Below are 19931 nucleotides of genomic sequence, written 5' to 3' on the forward strand. Positions count from 1 at the left end.
CATTCTGTGCTTCAGTTAATTACCAACCTCTATTGAATTAGGTCCCATTTAACTTCCAAAGTATCCTCTTTTCTCCATGTCACTGGTTACCATTATCATTTGCTGGTCTTACTACAAAAGATTTCCACCTGGTCTCTCTGCCCCTTATGTGATTCTCCTCAAAAACACCTTCTATGTGGTCACCAGAGCCACTTTTCAAAAAAAAAAAAAACTGGATAAACTTCCTAGTGGTTCCTCATTATCTTCACAGGAGAAAGTCCTGGCTTGGCCTCCCTTCCTAGTCTTATTCATCCATCATGTTTCTTCTCCTTTTGCCACATTGAACTATCTGCAGCCAGGGCCCCACTCCTTCTCTCCAGGTGTTCTCTCGGATTGTGGCTCCTCTTCACCCCTCATCTGCCTGAGGGGTTCCCACTTATTTTTGTCAAAGCCCTCACATGTGTTGTGTCTGTCAAAGAGGAAAAGTGCTAAAAACCCTAAGCCTCCTTTCTGTGTTTCATCTACATCTCATGTACACGTCTCTATCATTACAGCTGTCACATTTTTTGTCTGTCTTGAGAGAAGATATTTGTATCTTTAGGGCCAAGCACAGAGCAAGGCCCCTAGGCTCTGCTCAGTATATCTGCACAAATACTGAGAAAGATGACATCTCATCTGGCTAGCCACAAGGCTTACTTACTCAGAGCAGTGAGAACATATGAATAGCTTTTATGAATTTTATGAAACAGTTGGAAGTTGGCGAGGAGATGGGGAGGGAGGGGGCAACAGCAGATAAACCTGAGTAATAAACCCTCATGACCTGACTACGCCAGTGAGTAAAATCTGAACAATGAGGGCTGTCTGCTGAGTCCAGGCTGGCTTGGAAGCTCAGGGGGGTTGTACTGCACAAGACTAAACAAAATAACATAGCTCTTCATCATTCCATTCAATTTTCTCTTTTCCCCAAAGAAAGCAATAATTATAAAATACAGGGCTCTTCTAAAATACTCTACATTGGCTTTTATTTTTCTGTTATGGGCCCAGTTGGCCTAGTATGCCTTCAGCTGACTTCCACTTTATCAGCAGGGATTCACATTCCTATCTCACATTGTGCACTTTACAGCGCCTCAGTGGACCTTAAGTGAGATGGATATTGTAGGGAATGAATTGTAGAGGGACAAAAATGAGAAACACTGAAGATCACACACACTATACCATCTGTGCTATTTTGTCACATTACCCAAAAGCACAACTGCATACAGGAAAGCATACAGAATGAAAACCGGCGAATTCTAAATTGACATTCCTTACTTGGTACAACCTCACTCTAAGAATACAGGCTCATCACTGACTGAACTCAATTCCTTGATCTGCCTAGGAGATGTTGCTGCTACAGAGCCAAGATCCACAACACAATGTTGTTATAAATATATTCAAAATGGATTAAGTATTTAATATACAAATGCTGTCTGGGCCCCAAGTACTCAGAATTCCACGCTGCTGTGAATCTGCTATGAGACCTGTCAGGCAGGCCAGGTAACTTACAGCTTGAATTGCTACAAAAATGTTGACATTTCCAAAAGACATTTTGGAGCCTAGAAGAGAAATTCAAGAAGGCAACTGTATAAGATTTTAATATTTTATTTATGTTTTATGTTTTTATGTGACTTGTACTCATCAAAGTTTTTTTATGTTTCTACTCAGTGTGCAGATCAAAAGAACATCACTTGTGCTCCTGAGCCAGTAATTTGGGCTGAAAGAATGACACCTAGGATGGTCACACTAGAGTAGCTGAGGCATAGAGCAGTTCAATAACCAGCTGAGGGACCAGATTAAGAATTCAATTAATTTGAATCTCAATTTATAATTCCCATCTACGTCCTCTCACCTCATTAAATAAAGCAATGGCTCTTTTCCCACTAGACAATTCATTTCGATTCTAGGTTTACGTAAGTACCCAAAACCTCTCCTTTCCAAACCAATTCCCAGTTGAGACTTTAAGGCACTTCTGTATGCATTCGGCTCTGAAATGAAGTGGACACTGACCTAGGATGACTACAAGTGTGTTTAACTGGTTGCTGATCAATTGCTTTCTGTGAAGTTTCAACAGCGGGAATATTTGTGTTGAATTATGGAAGTGAAAGTAGTTTCCTGCCTCGTTTTTTTCCTTGTCACTAAGCCAGTAATTAATTGCCTGAGTCTATAGTCTGAACTAGCTGTAAATTCCTACCAATCACAGTTATTCCCATTAATGTTTTTCATTTAGTGTCTTGCTTTCTCAGCATCCACCCAAATGAGATCAACGGAGACTCCAGAGTCAAAATGCAATAAAAGATGCTGGTATCCACAGTTCACCTCTACTTTATTAAAAGCTTTTAACAAGATTCTTGACATAGCTGGAAGAAAAGAAGCTGTTCCACTGCTGAAATAGGAAGTGTACATCTTCACTGAGCTTTGTGTGCTCTATTCCTGAGAACGAAAACCAGGACTACTTTAAAAGGAGAAGACACCTATGACCACAGAGTTAGAGCTGCTGGAAAAATAAGTCACAAATTTATACTTTTTGCTTATATGAGATTTTCATCAACTTCCTCAAAGTACTTCCATCAAATTTGTCATGTGGACTCACTTAGCAGCATTTGTTAGAAAATGATCTCATGGCAACAGTTACAAAAGACTGTCCCACTGAGACTGAGCCATGATTTTACTAATTGTCCACCCTGCTTCTAAGCAAAAGGCTGCCATTTGTCCATTCAGGGATAACAATGGGGCACAGCAAGGCCAACCTACTGACTCAGGTATGACATAATAGGGCAAGGTTCCACGTTGGAATCAAGTTGCCATGAAGTTAGTGACGCTATGCAAACATAACCGTTTCTCTCTGTTCTCAGTATCTTTCTGTGTAGAATGATGAAGGCCTGCCTTTCTAGAGCTGATTTGAGTCTACTTTGAAGACTGTGTGTTTGGTCAGTAGCTACCCAGGTTCTTTGAAAGGGGGAAAAAGCAAGGTAGATTTTACTCAGAGTAGGGAAGTTAAGGGTTGGAGGCCAGCCAACATACAGAGACAGATAGTCTAACCTACTGGGTGGTGGCTCACCAAAGAGTGATGGGGGATAAAAGAAGACATGAAGGGGACAGAAACAGAACTTGAAGGTTAAATATTGCCTGGGAATCAGTATGGACTTTTCTTCACCAAAATGCTTGAAAAGAAGCTGTGCTCACTGCCTCTACAGCCTCCCTGTTCCATACCCCCGCTAACTCACTGCATGTGACATCCACTCCCACTATTACTAAAATTGTATTTTTTGGAGATTCATCAGAGATTGCGTTCCTGTCTTCTCCTGCTCAAGCCTTCTTCAATCTTGAACTCTGATCTGTGGGTTCTTGTCCTTTGCTACATTCTATCCCAACTCTCCTGCTTTGGATCACTTAGATATAAGGGCCTTTTCCCAATGTGCAGACTGTACCATGACCATCTCAGACATTCCCACAGTTTGAACTAAATCAAGTTTATGAGAGGACTAGATAACCTCTACCTCTCTTCTGAGTACCAAGCCCACATTTTTATCTGGCTATAGGCTTTCTCTTCACTTGGCTGTCCCATGGGCATGCTCCAGAAAGAGCTCATCTTTCTGGCTTTTCTGAGTCACATTTCAGTTAATGGCATCGCCATCCCCCCGGGGTAACTCTTCCTTAAAATTTAGCATCACTGCCCCCATCCTACATCCAGCCACTCACCAGACATGTTCTATTGCCTGCCTCAGCTCTTTTACCACCTGTCCCTTCTTTTTCTCGGTCCTATTTCAGGATCTCATTATTATTTATCTTGACTATTACAAGAGCATAATGATGGGCTTCTTTGCTTCTAGTCTTTCTGGACTATTCTACCACAGTTTACTTCTAAAATTACTAATCTTACATCATCTGACTGTTTAAAAATCCCTAATGGCTTTCCACAAAACACAGAATAAAGTCTAATCTCTCAAATTCATCAATCAAAGCCTCTAAATTTGCTCCCAAATATCTCCACTATTCTCTCCATACTCAATTCTCCACTATTCTCTTCATGCATTGTATTCACCACAAAGAGTGTGAAGTGGATGCTATAGGCCCTTTTTTTTAATCAGCCCTGAGATAAGTGTTAACGATGACTTCTTTCATTCATTAATCTTTATTCATCTTTACATCTCCATATACCACTCTGAACCTTCATCACAATCTGTCTTGTTTAAGAGTTATTTATGCCTTATGTCTTTACTACTGAACACATGCTCCTTGAGGGCAAGACTTTTGTCTTACTCATATGTATTTTTTTAAGCCTACACAGATATCACAATGCTATATACAGTAAGTATCTGCTGAAAGGTCAAGAAATATTTATTGAAGTTTTTTTTTTTTTTTTTTTTTTTTGCTTTTTAGGGCTGCACATGCAGCATATGGAAGTTTCCAGACCAGGGCTCAAATCAGAGCTATAGCTGCCAGCCTATACCACAGTCATAGCAACACGGGATCCGAGCTGTGTCTGTGACCTACACCATAGCTCACGGCAATGCTGGATCCTTAACTCACTGAGGGAGGCCAGGGATCAAATCTGCATCCTCATGGATCCTAGTCGGGTTCGTTAACTGCTGAGCCACAAAGGGAAACTCCAAGAAATATTTATTGAATGTCCACTATGAACACCATACTATATTAGTTTGTATTGCTATCTAATGCTAAGGATATTAGATTAAAAACATAATAAGAATATATGGATTAATAAGCCATGGTTCCTGCCACAGGGACGCCCAAGTGTAAGAGAGGGAAGGGCTGGCATGTTACTTTAATTGTATAATGGTAATACTGCATAATTGTGGAAGTACAGCATGATAAAGCAGTGGTAGAAAAATCTACTAGCTATGTAGAGTGGGTACACAGAAAAGAGCTGTCAACACTTTCTCAAGAGATCAGAGAAGAAAATTCACAGAGCTGGATTCTTTAAGATAACATAGGAGATTTCTAGGTATATGAGAAGAGAGGAGAGAATAAATAACTACCATTAACGAAATGTTTACTTTGTGCCAAATGATGCTCTGAGCCCTCTATATATCTCTCTTTGGACATACTGACGTGATTTTTTCACAATGGCTTTAAGAAGAATGAAATATTTTTTCCATTTTATACATAAAGATACTGGGTTTAGAAAAGGCAAGTCACTGGGCTGAGGTAACACAGCTGCAAAGCTGCTAAAGTGCAAATTTAAACCCAGGTCTGTCTGGCTTAACAGCCAAAATCCTTTTTTTATTTTATTTTATTTTATTTTTTTTGGTTGTTGTTGCTATTTCTTCGGCCGCTCCCGCAGCATATGGAGGTTCCCAGGCTAGGGGTTGAATCGGAGCTGTAGCCACTGGCCTACGCCAGAGCCACAGCAACACAGGATCCGAGCCGCGTCTGCAACCTACACCACAGCCCACGGCAACGCCAGATCGTTAACCCACTGAGCAAGGGCAGGGACCGAACCCGCAACCTCATGGTTCCTAGTCGGATTCGTTAACCACTGAGCCACGACGGGAACTCTGACAGCCCAAATTCTTAACCACTATGTCAGCGTTCCTTAAATTTTGTGTGGAGGAACCACATGGTGGTGCTTTTAACAATGCAGTTACCGAGGCCTCACTTCCAGAGACACTGATACCGTAGGTGTGGGATGGATCGAGGTAACTACATTTTTAATGAGGATCCCACAGGTGATTCTGAAATAGGTCACCTGCAGATGACAATGCTCTTCCCAGAAGAGCAGTCCAGAGTGTGTGCAAAGCTGGGGAACCTAAAACAGGAGCTATTTTATAATTTGTGTTGGGAGGATGGGACTATAGAAATGAATAACTAAGGATACCTGCCTTCAAGAAGCTCAGTGTCAAATGATCCAAAAATCTCCAATTCCTTAGTTTTCATTGAAAAGATATTATGATATCATTTTTTTTCCTTCACGGATTTTTATTGGCCACCAGCAGGAACATAGGAAAAAAAAAGTAACCAACAGATTTTAAGATATAACTAATATCACATAAAGAGAATTCCTAAAATTTAAGCCATTTCCTTCACCTATCACAGACTCTCAAGTGCTCCAGTGGAAACAAGCATTGCTTCTTAAAACAGGTGGAGGAGCTACTTCTAGACCCTTAGAAATAGTCAGAAAACCAAACTCAGCAATAACTTATTCGGAAGTCTGTGCTTCACGTGACAAGAGCAGTTTCTTTGGCTCTATTTCAGCTCCCTTCCTTGTTGCCTCCCAACTCTGCCTCATAATCTAGCCAACATAGAATTTTTTTAAAATTATAGATTATTTACATTGTTCTGTCAATTTCTGCTGTACAGCAAAGTGACCCAGTCATAGATCTATACACACTCTCTTTCCCATATTATCTTTCATCATGTCCCATCCCAAGTGATTGGACATAGTTCCCTATGCTATACACCAGGACATCATTGCCTACCTTTTTTTTTTTTTTTTAGGGCCATACCCGCGGCATGTGGTTTCCCAGGCTAGAGGTCAAATTGAGCGGTAGCTGCCAGCCTACACCACAGCCACAGCAATGCTGGATCCTTAATCCACTCAGTGAGGTCAGGGATCAAACCCGCATCCTCATGGATACTATTCAGGTTCGTTACCACTGAGCCACAATGGGAACTCCTGTGCCATGATTTAGATTCCACATGTAAGTGAATGATATCGTTTTTCATTGCCTATAATCATCAACATTCTAACATAGAAATTATTTGCATATTACCATTTTGTAGGTCAATTTTTTAAAGTGATCATAATACTTGATATTCTGCTATTTCCATATGACATTTTACAAAAAATGTTTCCCTTGATTATATATAGTCTTCATAATGACCATTTTTAACCTCTGCAAACATTCCACTGGGCTGCTCTACCATAAGTTATTAAATTGTTTACTTAATATCAGGCACTTTGTTTCCAATTTGGGGCAGTGCTAAAATTCTAGAGGGTTGTAACATTTAGTAGCTTTCTCTCATAATCTTAAGGAAAGATGTTTATGTCTTTGAAGAAATGAGCAAGAAAATAATCTAAGTGCAGAGCTTATCAAAACATGCTCAAGACTAGTACCTAATATTAAAGAATGATAGTGACCAAGAGAATGTTGAGAAGTAATTTTTCCATTATTAATAACAACAATGCATTTCTTACATGTACTTCACAATTTATAAAAGCAGTTTCACTACATAAACACATATGCATATAAACCTCTAATGAGGGAGGTAGGTACAGCAGCGAGTATCCATTCAAGTGAAAAGGGAGAGGTATGTGACTTGCTTGGGAATACACAACAACAGATTCAGAATTTGGACCCATTAAGCTGACTCCAAAGCTACTTTTCTGTTTTCTTTTTTCTTTTTTTTTTTCCTTCTTCTGGCTATACCCATGGCACGTGGAAATTCCTGGGCCAGGGACTGAATCCACACCACAGCAGTAACCTGTACCACAGCTGTGAAAATGCTGGAGCCTTAACCTGCCAGGCCACCAGGGAACTCCCAAATATACCTTTCCTTATTTTATGTTGTGATGTCTTTTAGTTTAAGACCAACAAAAATAATAAAGCTATTCACATTGAATGAAAAACCAAATAAAGCTATGGACTGAACTTGTCTTCCCAAGATTCATAAGTTAAAGCCCTGACCCCCCAATGTGCATACTCTCTCCTCCACCCTCCCCACCCCTGGCATGTCTCACACCAGGAAGAGAATCTTCTCCCTTTCCAGTCTACAGAAATGGGAGAAAATAAATTCCTATTATTCATTAGTCATCCAGTTTATCGTATTTTGTTATGGCAGCTCAAGCAGACTAAGATTAAGATTTTGTTACTGAGAAGTGGGGTATTGCTTTAACAAATAACCAAAAATACAGAAGAAGCTGCTTTGGAATTGGGTAGAAGATGGAAGAGTTTTAAGACGCCTGAGAGAAAAAGCCTAGATACCCCTGAATAGACTGTTGCCAGAAATATGAACACTAAGGGTGATTCTAGTGAAGTCTCAGATAGAAATGAGGAACACATCAGAAACTAGAAAAAAGATGAACTTTCTTATAAAATGGCAAAGAACTTGGCTAAATGGTGCTCTTGCATTTTGAGAAAGGCAGAACTTGTAAGCTATGAAACTAAATATTTAGCTGAGAGATTTCTAAACAAAATGTTAAAGGAATGGCTTGTTTCTTCCTAGATGCTTATAGTAAAGGGCAAAGGGAGAGAGAAGAATTGAAGGAATTGTTGGACAAAAAGGAATCAGAGCTTGAAGATTTGAAAACTCTCAGCCTATCCATATTGTAAAAAACGAGAAAGCTTGTTCTAAAGAGAATACTAAGGGTGTGGCTGAATAACCACTTGATAAAGACATCAGAGTGTGACTCATGGACTTAATCAGCCATCTCAGCAGAAGCCAGAAATAGAGGTGGGATTATACCAGCAAAGGCACTGTCAGTTTGAACTAAAGGGACAGAGAAAGCTGCGTGGAATGAAGGAAGGCTGTTGGACTTCTTGGATGCTTCAGGACTGGACCATGGAGCTATTTATCTGTGAAAGAGCACTATTCTTTAAGGAAAGGGAAGCATGACCCTGAAGGCATTCCAGATATTCAAGGGCTGCTACTCCCACCACAGGCCCAGGGCAAGGCAGTTTCCTCTTCTGTTTAGAAGGGTAGGGATGCTTCTCCAGATTGGGAAGGCCAGGAGTGACCCTGCCCTGACAGTGAGCCATGTGGGTGGGCCCTTACGAAAAGCCAAAGATCAAGGGGCCCAGCAGAGCCACATGGTTGATGCTGTCACTCCAGTGGGCCTGGAGGACAAAATACTGAATCAAAGAGGATTATTCCTGAGCCTCAGTATTTAATGGAATTGGCCTTGCAAGGTTTTGAACTTGCTTGGGACCCATCATCCCTTTCTTCCTTTTCGATTTCTCCCTTTTTAAATGGGGTTGTCCATCCTATGCTTGTCCACCACTGTATTTTGGAAGCACATAACTTGACTATTTCCCTAGGTTCACATTTGGAGAAGAAATTTGCTTTAGGATTTATCAGACCTTAAGTTTCACCCATATCTGATTTAGATGATATTCACGTGAGACTTTGGACTTTAGAGTTGATGCTAGAATGAGTTAAGAACTCTGGGACTACTGGGATGAACTGAACATATTTTGTATGTGATAAGGATATGAATTCAATGTGGGGGGCAGGGAGAGAACATTTTGGATTAAATTGTTTACCCCCCTCCTGCCAAATTCATATGTTGACGTGCTAACCCCCAAGGTGATTTAACTGTATTTGGAGATAGGGCCTACAAAGAGGTAATTAAGGCTAAATGAGGCCCTGACATGGATTAGTATCCTTATAGGAAGAGACACTAGAAAGTTCCCACCCACCTCAGCCATGTGAAGACACAGGAAGAAGGCAGCCATCTGCAAGGCAGAGAGCCCCCCACTAGAAACTAAATCAGCTAGAACCTTGATTTTGAACTTTCCAGCATTCAGAACTATGAGAAAATTTATTTTGTTTAAGCCATCCAGTCTACAGTATTTTGTTAGGGTGGCCTGAGCAAAGTCAGACAACACTCAAGGTAAAGATCATAGTACTCTTTATCACTGCAGGGTATTTGGCATTTAAGGGGTAGAATCCCTTGGCTTTCAAATTATTAAATTCTAGCAGTGACTTCCTTTTGCAACATTTTTACAGACCTTTTAGCTTCTTCAAGAGACAGTCATACCTGTTAGCCTACTCTAAATTCCCTTAGTATGGAAAGGGATATGTTAAGAAGACAAACAGTGAAAAGTTATGTGAGCCAACTGCTGGTCTTTTTTTGCTTATCTCTGCAAAGGTAGGGTTCACAGTGTCCTAGTAATTTATTCCTTTAAGGTTGTACTATCAATTGGGTACTTCTAGAAACGCCCAGAGGGTCTTCAAAGAGACATTTATATTCACCATTTAGTGTAAAACATCCTTTCCCAAACCTGCCAACATCTCCCAGTATATAACCACTTGCCACCTGTTCTTTGGAGATTGCTTTTGCATCATTACAAGCAAAGAAATCAATACCAGACCATTGATTTGGGAAAGAGACAAGATTGCACAGCAATAATACATAAAGTTAGTCAAGCCCTACTTCTCAGTTGTTTTGAAAAAAAAAAACAGATAGTTCAATGTCCCTTTCTGAAATAGGTACTCATCCTGCATTGATGATTTTGTAGCAATAAAGGCCCAAGATAGATGAGGCCCCATAACCCCAATTGATATGCTACAAAGAATCTCAAAATGCCTTTTTAGACTCAACAGTAATATATTAACTCATATCTAGATCTTCTGTCTGCAGTTTATCCCTCGGTTTAATTTAAAAAGTGTGGGCTGGGGCACAGGGTCACTCTGCAAGTGCCACCAGAGAGTAAAGTGGTGACGGTCCTGCAACTGCAGAGAGCAGCCGGCTGAAGGTCTGATCTAAATATATATTCTGTCTTGATAGACAGGTAAGGCCAATCGTTTACTTTATCCATTAATTTACTAAGACACCATCTGGTCTTTCGAAGCTAAATTAACACATACAAGTCATTTAGATATGTTAATTGGTTTTGAACCAGTGAAGAGAATCAGTAAAAAGGGACTATGGGAAGGGGGAACATTACCTTAAGTTTACAGAGAGCTCTATGTTTTCAGAAATTCTTTCAATGTATCACCTCACTTGAGCCTAACCTCAGTCCTGAAAACTAGATACATCATTGTTGTAAACATCTGAAAGAGAAGGAAATTGAGGCTCAAAGACTGTTACTTTCTTAAAGTAATCTAGGGAAGAAGTGAAAGAAGTTGAAATTTATCAGAGACATTTAGTTCTCTTTTAGTCAAAAAGCGCTACAAGATGGGCACCATTATTATTCCCTTCCCCCACTTTTTTGGGCAGCACCTGCCTACCTCATGCAGGAGTTCCTGGGCCAGAGATCAAACCCAAGCTACAGCAGTGACAATGCTGAATCCTTAACAGCTGGGCCACCAGGGAACTCCTATTATCTCTCTTTCTTTTCTTCTTTTTACAGCTGCACCTCCGGCATATGGAAGTTCCTACGCTGCGGTCAAATTGGAGCTGCAGCTGCTGGCCTAAGCCACAGCCACAGCAATGCAGGATCCAAGCTGCATCTGCGATCTACACCACAGCTTGTGGCAACGCCTGATCCTTAACCCACTGAGAGAGGCCAAGGATGAAACCCGTATCCTCATGGACACTATGCTGGGTTCTTAACCCACTGAGCCACAAGGGATGACACTCTCACGGCATGTGAAAGTTCCTGGGCCAGCAATTGATTCCATGCCACAATAGCAACTGGAACCGCTGCAGTGATAACTGACCAGATCCTTAACCCGCTGCACCACAAGAAAACTCCCATTATCCCTTTTAAAGCTGAGGAAGTTGAGACTCAGAGCAGCAACTTATGACAGAGCTACTTAGTGGCAGAGTCAGGATTTGAACCCAGATCTTTTGGACTTCAAAGTGCATGCTTTTTTTTATCACACTGATGAAGCCTAGGGCTTACTGTTACAGTGACTGTAACTGCTCAAAAATTCCTGATGGTAAGAGTTTTAGCCCTCTGAAAGAAGTGGGTTGTATGGAATGGGTGATATACATTTAAGAAATTAATAATCAAAGTATAAACTGGAGTCTGAGAGATCTGTGTTTAAATCTACCTTTACTAACTGCTAGCCGTATTATTCTCATCTGTTGAATAGATAAAAAGATCTTAACCCCAGGATCCATCATTGTCACTGCAGAGGCCCTGGTCACTGCCGTGGCATGGGCTCAATCCCTGGCCTAGGAACTTACACATGCGGTGGGTGGGACCAAAAGAAAAAAAAAATTAACCCCATGAAGTCAACGTGAAGATTAAATTACATAAGACTATAAAATTCCTGGTACATTAACAAATATTGGTTACCTTCCTCTATAAAAATGTTTCTCTAGGAAACAGAGGAGTCAGAAAACAAGGGTCTCTTATTTGCTAGAGGAGTCAGAAAACAAGGGTCTCTTATTTGCTAGAAACAGAGTAGAAGGTACATGATAGACCACATTTGTACAGGTAACCTTTGCAAACAATCACAGCTCAAGGATTACCTATTTTAGGAAGAATTGTCTGGCATCTGGAGTCTGGGTTAAGGTCCTGCTTACTTCTATCTTGGCATTCAGTATACTGTGCTCTAATTCTGTCCCTATACATCTGTTTTCTCACCTAGATAGTAAGTTAAGCCCCTTTCTTTTACAATATCTGAGGTAAGGAATATGCTCAATAAGTTTTTGCTGAACAGAGGAATAAAGGGGAAAAAAAAAGAAACCAGACCCATCTCAGTAACAGTGTGTTGGAGAAGATTAAAAGCAGATTTATAACATTTTCTTACCTTGACTGCATAGTTATTAAGTGGATCTTTTGCATATGAAGCTGTGTAGTAAACGGCATCACCTGCCTCACAACAAGGCTTGTCACTGGTTAGCCTGAAGTCTGACCAGCTGTCCACCCCAAAACGGAGCTGATCTTTCTGCCCAGCCATGAAGAGGTCTTCACATTTAATAGCCAGTTTTTTCAAGGCATCTGCATGAAGGCTTCGGATTTTACCCACCACTTCTTCACGATTCTCAAGTCCTCGATAAAGTGCTTGTCTCTGTGGCTTCTGGATGCCTCTGCCCTGCCTGCAAGAGGGACCACGCCGGCTGGACAGGGACTCTGTGCTATTGGAAAATCTGTCCTTAATACTGAGAGTGGTTAAGCTGGAGATGCTGTTTGCTGCAGAGGGCACAGGTCTCTCCTTGTGCAAAGGTCTCTCCAAGGAGTCATAAGACTCAATATCCAGTCCCTTGAGTTCATAACTGATTGAAGAGCCAGCGCTACTGGCATCCCAGTTGGGGTCAATATCATAGGTAGGATTAGCCATGACACAAAGAGTAGTTTCTAGGGATTTCTGGAGGTCTTTGGAGATTGGCTCTGTATTGGCTCTTATGATCATTTTCTTTGGCAGTGGGGGTGGTGTAGGTTGAGAAGCATTAGGTGCTTCTTGGTCTGTTTTCCCACCGAAGGCAATGGCATCATCCAAAGCTCCCTTAGGTTGCCGTGGATGCTTGGGAGGTATCATGGCTGCTCGAGACTGCCCTGTATTGTTTTAAAAGAAAAGAAAAAAAAGAATAATTAAGTAAAGTTTTCATTCTTGTGACATAACTGAAATTTAGACATAAACAAGGGAGGCAGCATTGAGAATGTAAGAAGTCAGTGCTTTAATTCAAAAATGATGAAAGAAAACAAAGGACAAATAGCTAAATTTAAAGGTAAGACTTGATGGGAGGAACAAATGCCAACAATGTCTTAGTACTTCTTTGCCATAGGAACAGGGTGATGGGCTTTGTTTTCAGAAAGAAATTCAGAGTCTCCCCTCCTGGCCCCAAGAGTGCTATATTTACCACATTAGAATCCTAAGGAGTGACAGACACTCAAATAATTGCATTGTGACAGAGTAGAGATGATAGCACTTGCGGATTTTAAGAAATATTGGGAGCTTTATTAAAAACAATTGGAACTAGCAAATGAGCTAGACTGGTGCTCAGAAGACACTATTCTATCCTTTTAACTTTGTTCCAAGGTACATTGTATTGTATACGGCACTTGTCATTGTCAATCTAATATATACAAATATAATTTCATAAACCATGTTATTTTATTTCACTACAGAGATGGATTCGGGCACTGCTTAAACTGGCCTATGTATAAGACCCCTGTGATTGTGATAAGGGGAACCACATATATGAGCAGATGACTTTTGTTTTACAAACTCTTATGTGATCTTTTCATTCACAAACTCTTATGTGATTATTTTACAGGGCATACAAACTGTGATTTCAGAGATACTACTTTTGAACCTCTCTTACAACAAATCTTACTTAACAGAACTGATCATATTTGCTTGTTTTCCAGAATTTGTGCTTGGAAGAAGATAAAATACGTAGGTATGTGATTAATGACACCTCCAGGACTTAATATACTGAAGTCCTAACCTCTGGTACTTGTGAAGGTGATCATATTTGTAAACAGAGTCTTTGTAGGAGTAATTAAGTTAAGACAAGGTCATTAGGATGGGCCTCAATCCAATACAGCTGATATCCTTATAAGACTAGAAAAAAGTCATATGAAGACAGACACACCATGTGGTGACAGAGGCAGAGACTGGAGTAATGCAGTTGCAAGCCAGGGGTGGTAAGGATTGAGGACCACCACCAGATGCTAGGAAAAGATAAGGAGGGATCCTACCTAGACTCTCAGAGGGAACACAGCCTTGTTAACACCTTGATTTCAGACTCCAAGTCTCCAGAAATACAGGAAAATAAATTTCTCTTATTTTAGGCCAGTTAGTTTGTGGTACTTTGTTACAACAGCCCTAGGAAACAAATATATGCTCCTACTGATGATAATAATGAATAAAGATGGCTTATTAAAATCATATCCTTATAGCAATGCCAAAGGGAAGAACCAATATAAACTATGATTGTAGTAGCAATATATTATATTCCATTTCCCATGCATGCAATTCTCTTCAAGAATACCTAAGCATTTATATAAACTCTGATGATATATAAGCAAACCTAAGGACCCCCTTTCTCCACTAATGGCATGCAGCAATTTTTTTTTATAAGGAATAGAACTACATTATATATAAATAAAAAATATGTATATAGACAGCATGAGAATGAGAGAGGGAAAGAATATGAGAATGCTAAGCTCTAAGAGGGCCAGGAATTTCATTTTATTCATCACAGTACCCTCTATGTTAAGAACATGGCCTGTGTATAATAGATGCTCAATAAATATCTCTCAAATGACTAAAGGAATGAATATTTAGGGCTAAAAGAGAAAAAGAGGCAAAACCGTACAGGTACCCATAACAAGTAAAGATACTAAACCAATGACTTAAAAAATTCCCTCAAAGAAAAGTCCAGGGCCATATGGCTTCATTGATGAATTCTACCCCAATGTTTAAAGAAGTATTAAAATCAATCCTTCACAAACTCTTCCAAAAAACAGAGGGGCAGTGAACACTTACCAACTTGGAATCTATGAGGGCAATCTTACCTACATGTCAAAACAAGAGAAAGACATTACAAGAAAACTAGAGACTAATATCTCTTATTACTAAGCACAAAAATCCCCACAAAATATTAGCAAACTGAATCCAGCAACATATACAAAAGAATTAGACACTACAAACAAATATGGATTTATCCCAGGAATGCAAGGTTGGTTTAATATCTGAAAAATCAATCAATGCAATATACAATGTAAACAGAATAGAGGAAAAGAACCCCTCATGATCAGCTCAATAGATGCTCATAAGATCCAATACTTTTCATGATAAAATCATTGAACAAACTTGGAAAAGAAGGGATCATCCTCAACCCGATAAAGGGGACCTATGAAAAACCAAGAGGTAAATCATACTTAATGGTGAAAGAAGAGATTTTTTCCCCACTAAGATCAGGAACAAGACAAGGATTTCCATTCTTGTCACTTCTATTCTACACTGTACTAGAGGACCTAGCCAGGGAAATCAGAAAAGAAAAAGAAATAACATTCAGACTGGAAAAGAAGTAAAGCTATCTCTATTCATGGGTGACTTAAACTTCTATATAGGAAAGTCTAAGGAATCCAAGACAACAACAACCAAAACCAATTAGAACTAATATACCAGTTTAGCAGGATTGAAGTATATAAGCTCAGTATAAAAAATTAATTGTATTTCTATACACCAGCAGTGAACAATTCAAAAGGTAAATTAAGAAGACAATCTAGGGAGTTCCCATTGTGGCACAGTAGAAATAAATCCAACTAGTATCCACAAGTATGTGGGTTCCATCCCTGGCCTCGCTCAGTGCCGCTTCTGCAACCTATACCACAGCTTACAGCAACACCAGATCCTTAACCCACTGAGCAAGGCCAGGGATTGAACCCACAACCTCATGGTTCCTACTCGGATTCGTTAACCACTGCACCACAACGGGAACTCCTATCTCAGCATTTCTAACTCTAGGGATATATTCAAGAGAAATGAAAACATATATCTACACAAAAACTTGCACTCAAATGTTCACAGCGACATTTGAGTATAGGTACAATGTAAGAGCCAAAAAGTGGAAAAAACTCTAATGTTTATCAACTGAAGAATGAATAAACAAAATGTAGTATAGCCACACAATAGAGTATTATTCAGCCATAAAAAGCAATGAAGTACTGATACTTGCTACCATCTGTATGAGCCTTGGAAACACGCTAAGTGAGAGAAACCAGTCACAAAAGACCACACATCATGTAATTCCACTTATATGCAATGTCTAGAAATACATAAATACACAGAGACAGTAAGTAGATTAGTGGTTGCCAAGGGCTGGGGGAGGGGAGAACAGAAATGGAGCTATTGTTAATGGGTTTCCGTTTGGGGATGAAGCTCTTCTAGAATTAGATACTAGTAGTGGTTGTAAAATTTTGTTAATATACTAACATTCACTGAATTGAATTGCACACTCTAAAAGGGTGAATTTCATGGTATGTGAATTTTATCTTAATAAAGCAAATCAACAATCCATTCTTAGAAACCACCATAAATTCAGTTTTCAGTCACATCTCCCCATTTCTCTGGGCTCTTAACATCACAAAGGATGTAGAGGCTTGGCCTTTACTGAACTCTGCCTGTGATGGTGAGGTCTCCCTCCCAGAGCTGCCCCAGGCCTACCTCATGGCAGCTAATGTGAGAAGTCAGAACCACAGTTTATTTACAAGATGACAGCAATGTGCTTTGCAACAAACCTTCATTTTCCTGACCCAGTCCTTTCAGAGGTGAAGTGCTGTGGAGAAGGTGAGAAGCAGTGAACTGTAGCAGCCCCTTATCTTCCTTGCCTGACTACTGTGGCAGGCTCCTGTTATCCCTGTCTCCAGTTTTGCCCCCCTCACCACACGAGCCATTAGAGACTTTTTTCAAACACCAAAGCTGATCACGGCACTCCTCTACTTAAAACATTCTGTCCTTGAGAACTTGAACTTGATCCTGAGGACGGAGAATTCTTTGCTCAAGCACAGAAAGCAGGCCTATCATGACCCAGCTCTGGTTGGTCGTGTTTCTCAGAGCACCTCCCCTTGTGCCACACGTCCGAGCTAACAAGCTGCGTGTAGCTTCTCCAGCACTCGTGGCTACTTCATGTTCTGTGTCTGTGCTCATGTTGACCCCTCTTCCGGGAATGATGGCTCGCTCTTCTCGTCTTTAAACATTCTGCCTCTGGGGAATGTTTCTCACTCCACTTCCCAAAATTGACCTTTCCTTCCTTGGAGCCTCAGATGTATCCTGTGAACATTTCTCTCTGAGCACTCAGGATACTTGATTTGTGTCCCTGTTTGAATTCCCCACAGGTTTGCCATTGAGGGCAGAGGCTGTGTCCCATTTATACACCCAGGACAAAGCAAACAGTCTGGCTGAGGGGGGAATGGAACGAAGGAGGGAAGGAATGAATTAATGAATAAAAAACATGAAACATAAATCTATTCTCACCACTTTCAATGTGGACCTTAGGAGAAACTTTATGGTGTGGCCCTTTTCTACCCATTTTTCTAAATGATAATAAACAAAAACAATCATGGACAGAGGAGGAATGAAGAATTCCAAAAGTGCTTTATTTTTTAAAATTACCTCAGAACTGACAGGTGAGACAAGGTCTATCACCATCAGCAGCTCTTTAATGCTTATCAGAGGGGGTGCAAGAGGGCTGACCTTGCCATTTTCCCCACCTACAGAATAAAGTCCAAACTCCTCACGAAGTTGGTCAAGGCTCTCTGTCTTATCTACCACTATTTCTCACCGACCCTCTCACAGTTGATGATCACTCAATTCCTGTTCTTTTCATATACTCTCCTTGTTTTTATTTTTACATCTCTGCCTTGGGAAAAGTGTTCTGTCCTACACCCAGCTCAAACAGCCCTTTGTCCTCCCTCCTCTCTACTCTCCACCTCTAAATTGGGTGCTGTCACTTCTTCCTCTGTGTTCTCTTAGCACTTTTTACTCTATGGTAGCATTTTTAGCCTTTTATAATGTGTGTGTGTGTGTTTTAACATTTCCTCAGAACCTCTGGCACACTGTGAGACATGAAGCAGGTGTGAAGGAAACAGCTGCCAGGCTGAAGAACAGAGAGCAGAGTTGGTCATCATTCCAAAATGAAAACGGACAACCAGGCAGCAAGGAAATAAAGATAATGAATAGTGATTTCTCTCCCCAAAGAGTGGGATAAGATCTCCTGGGAGCTAAGATTTCCACATGGGAATGAGAAGCATTTCCGTTCCAAATGAAACCATGAGCATTCTGCAGTCTGGGCAAGTAGGTCAAGCCATTCTCCCAAGTCTCAAAGTGTATTGTGTTTTTATTTTTTCCTTCCAAGAAGAACAAGTTCTCCTAACTGAATTCCAGTCATCTGGGTCAATGTTTTAAATGCTTGGTATCTTCGCTGTTTTTATTTTAAACTTTTAATCCTGTGCATTCTTCTCAAGCCTCCAGGACCAGACACTAAGCTCAGCTTTCAGCAGGCCTGATATAATATCACATACTCTACATTTTTGTGGCATACCAGCTCTTGAAACAGAAAAAAAAAAAAAAAAGATTGTGTTCTAAATCTTGCCTTGCTATAGGCTAAAAAAGTTCTTTTGGGCAAATATGTTTGACTAAACCACACTGAAACCTTACTTTCTTTTTAAATTTCTAAACTCTATCTTCGTATTTTCTCCTCACTTAAACATGTCTTCAGGCTGACAAATAAGGCCTTATATCACTTTCTGATAAGCAAATGATGAAAGATGGATTAAAAGGGAAAAGTTTAATGACACTACTTCAAAGAACCAAAAAGAGTGTTTAAAACTCCTCAGGAAGGAAAATGATTAATATGGGCTCTTAAAACTTACATGATTGGTAAAATACATAGAAACGAAATAAGAAAAACGTTATCTCTAAAGATCAACATTTCAAAGATGATTACACAGCGAAAAACTCAAAATAATGATGACATCAATATAGAGATCTATTGGAAGGCACTATCATTGAAGACACACTCGGGACAAATCACAGCAAATGTTTGCTTAAGACATAACAATCATTTTGATCTTAGGGTGCTAGGGATAAAAGGCACTTAAGAATGACCCATTTGGACAGGAGCAGGATGCTAATGAGCACAATTAGTTCTTTAGTCCCCTAAGACAGGAATGTCATGGTCTCCCGGTCAGTCTCCCTGCCTCCAGTCATCCCATAGGTAGCTTTGAGAATGATCTTTTAAAAATCCTGATCATGAACCTCTATTCAAAATTCTTGTCTGTTTCCTGTAGGTAAAAGATACACTCATTGTGATAAATACATACCATTTATGATCTAGCCCCACCTCGCCAACTCCACCTCTTCTATTCTGTACTTACGCTACTTGTAGTTAAATGAACATTCATTTTTCTATCAAGCTTCAGGCCTTTGTACATACTCTTTCCTCTAACTGGAGTGTTCTCTCTTGCTTGTGGGTCTGGCAAGCAACTACTTTCTTTCAAGCTTAAAACCTTAGTGACCTTCTCCTAGACTCCTCCAGGCAGAAGCTTTCACTGACCCTTAAATACCTGCATCAGAGCAACTATCACATGAGCTCCTAGGTCCAGCCCCCATGTCTGTCTTTGTAAAGACCAAGACTCCTTGAAGACATTCCTAGCGCCTCGCTTGGCTCCCAGGAGATAGCTGACATTCAACAAATGAGAATGTTAAAGCCAAAATAAATGGAATATATTTTTCTATTTAAATTGTAATTTCAATCTTCATCCCTAATCTTTCCCCAGGGCACATGACAAGTAATACAGATGAGAACGGGAAGGGAGAGGACAATA

The 19931-nt window shown here is 40.2% G+C and overlaps 1 protein-coding gene across 3 annotated transcripts in view; it reads right to left on the reverse strand.

Moving 5' to 3' along the window:
- Positions 1 to 19931, reverse strand: part of PEAK1 (pseudopodium enriched atypical kinase 1) — a 143596-nt gene that overhangs the window by 12377 nt on the left and 111288 nt on the right. For all 3 annotated transcript variants that reach the window (XM_047795328.1, XM_047795327.1, XM_047795329.1), the window contains one exon: positions 12403 to 13148. In XM_047795328.1, the coding sequence (XP_047651284.1) occupies positions 12403 to 13148 (746 nt within the window). The remainder of the gene's footprint in view (positions 1 to 12402; positions 13149 to 19931) is intronic.

This window comes from Phacochoerus africanus, chromosome 9, assembly GCF_016906955.1.
Source record: "Phacochoerus africanus isolate WHEZ1 chromosome 9, ROS_Pafr_v1, whole genome shotgun sequence".
Lineage (NCBI taxonomy): Eukaryota > Metazoa > Chordata > Mammalia > Artiodactyla > Suidae > Phacochoerus > Phacochoerus africanus.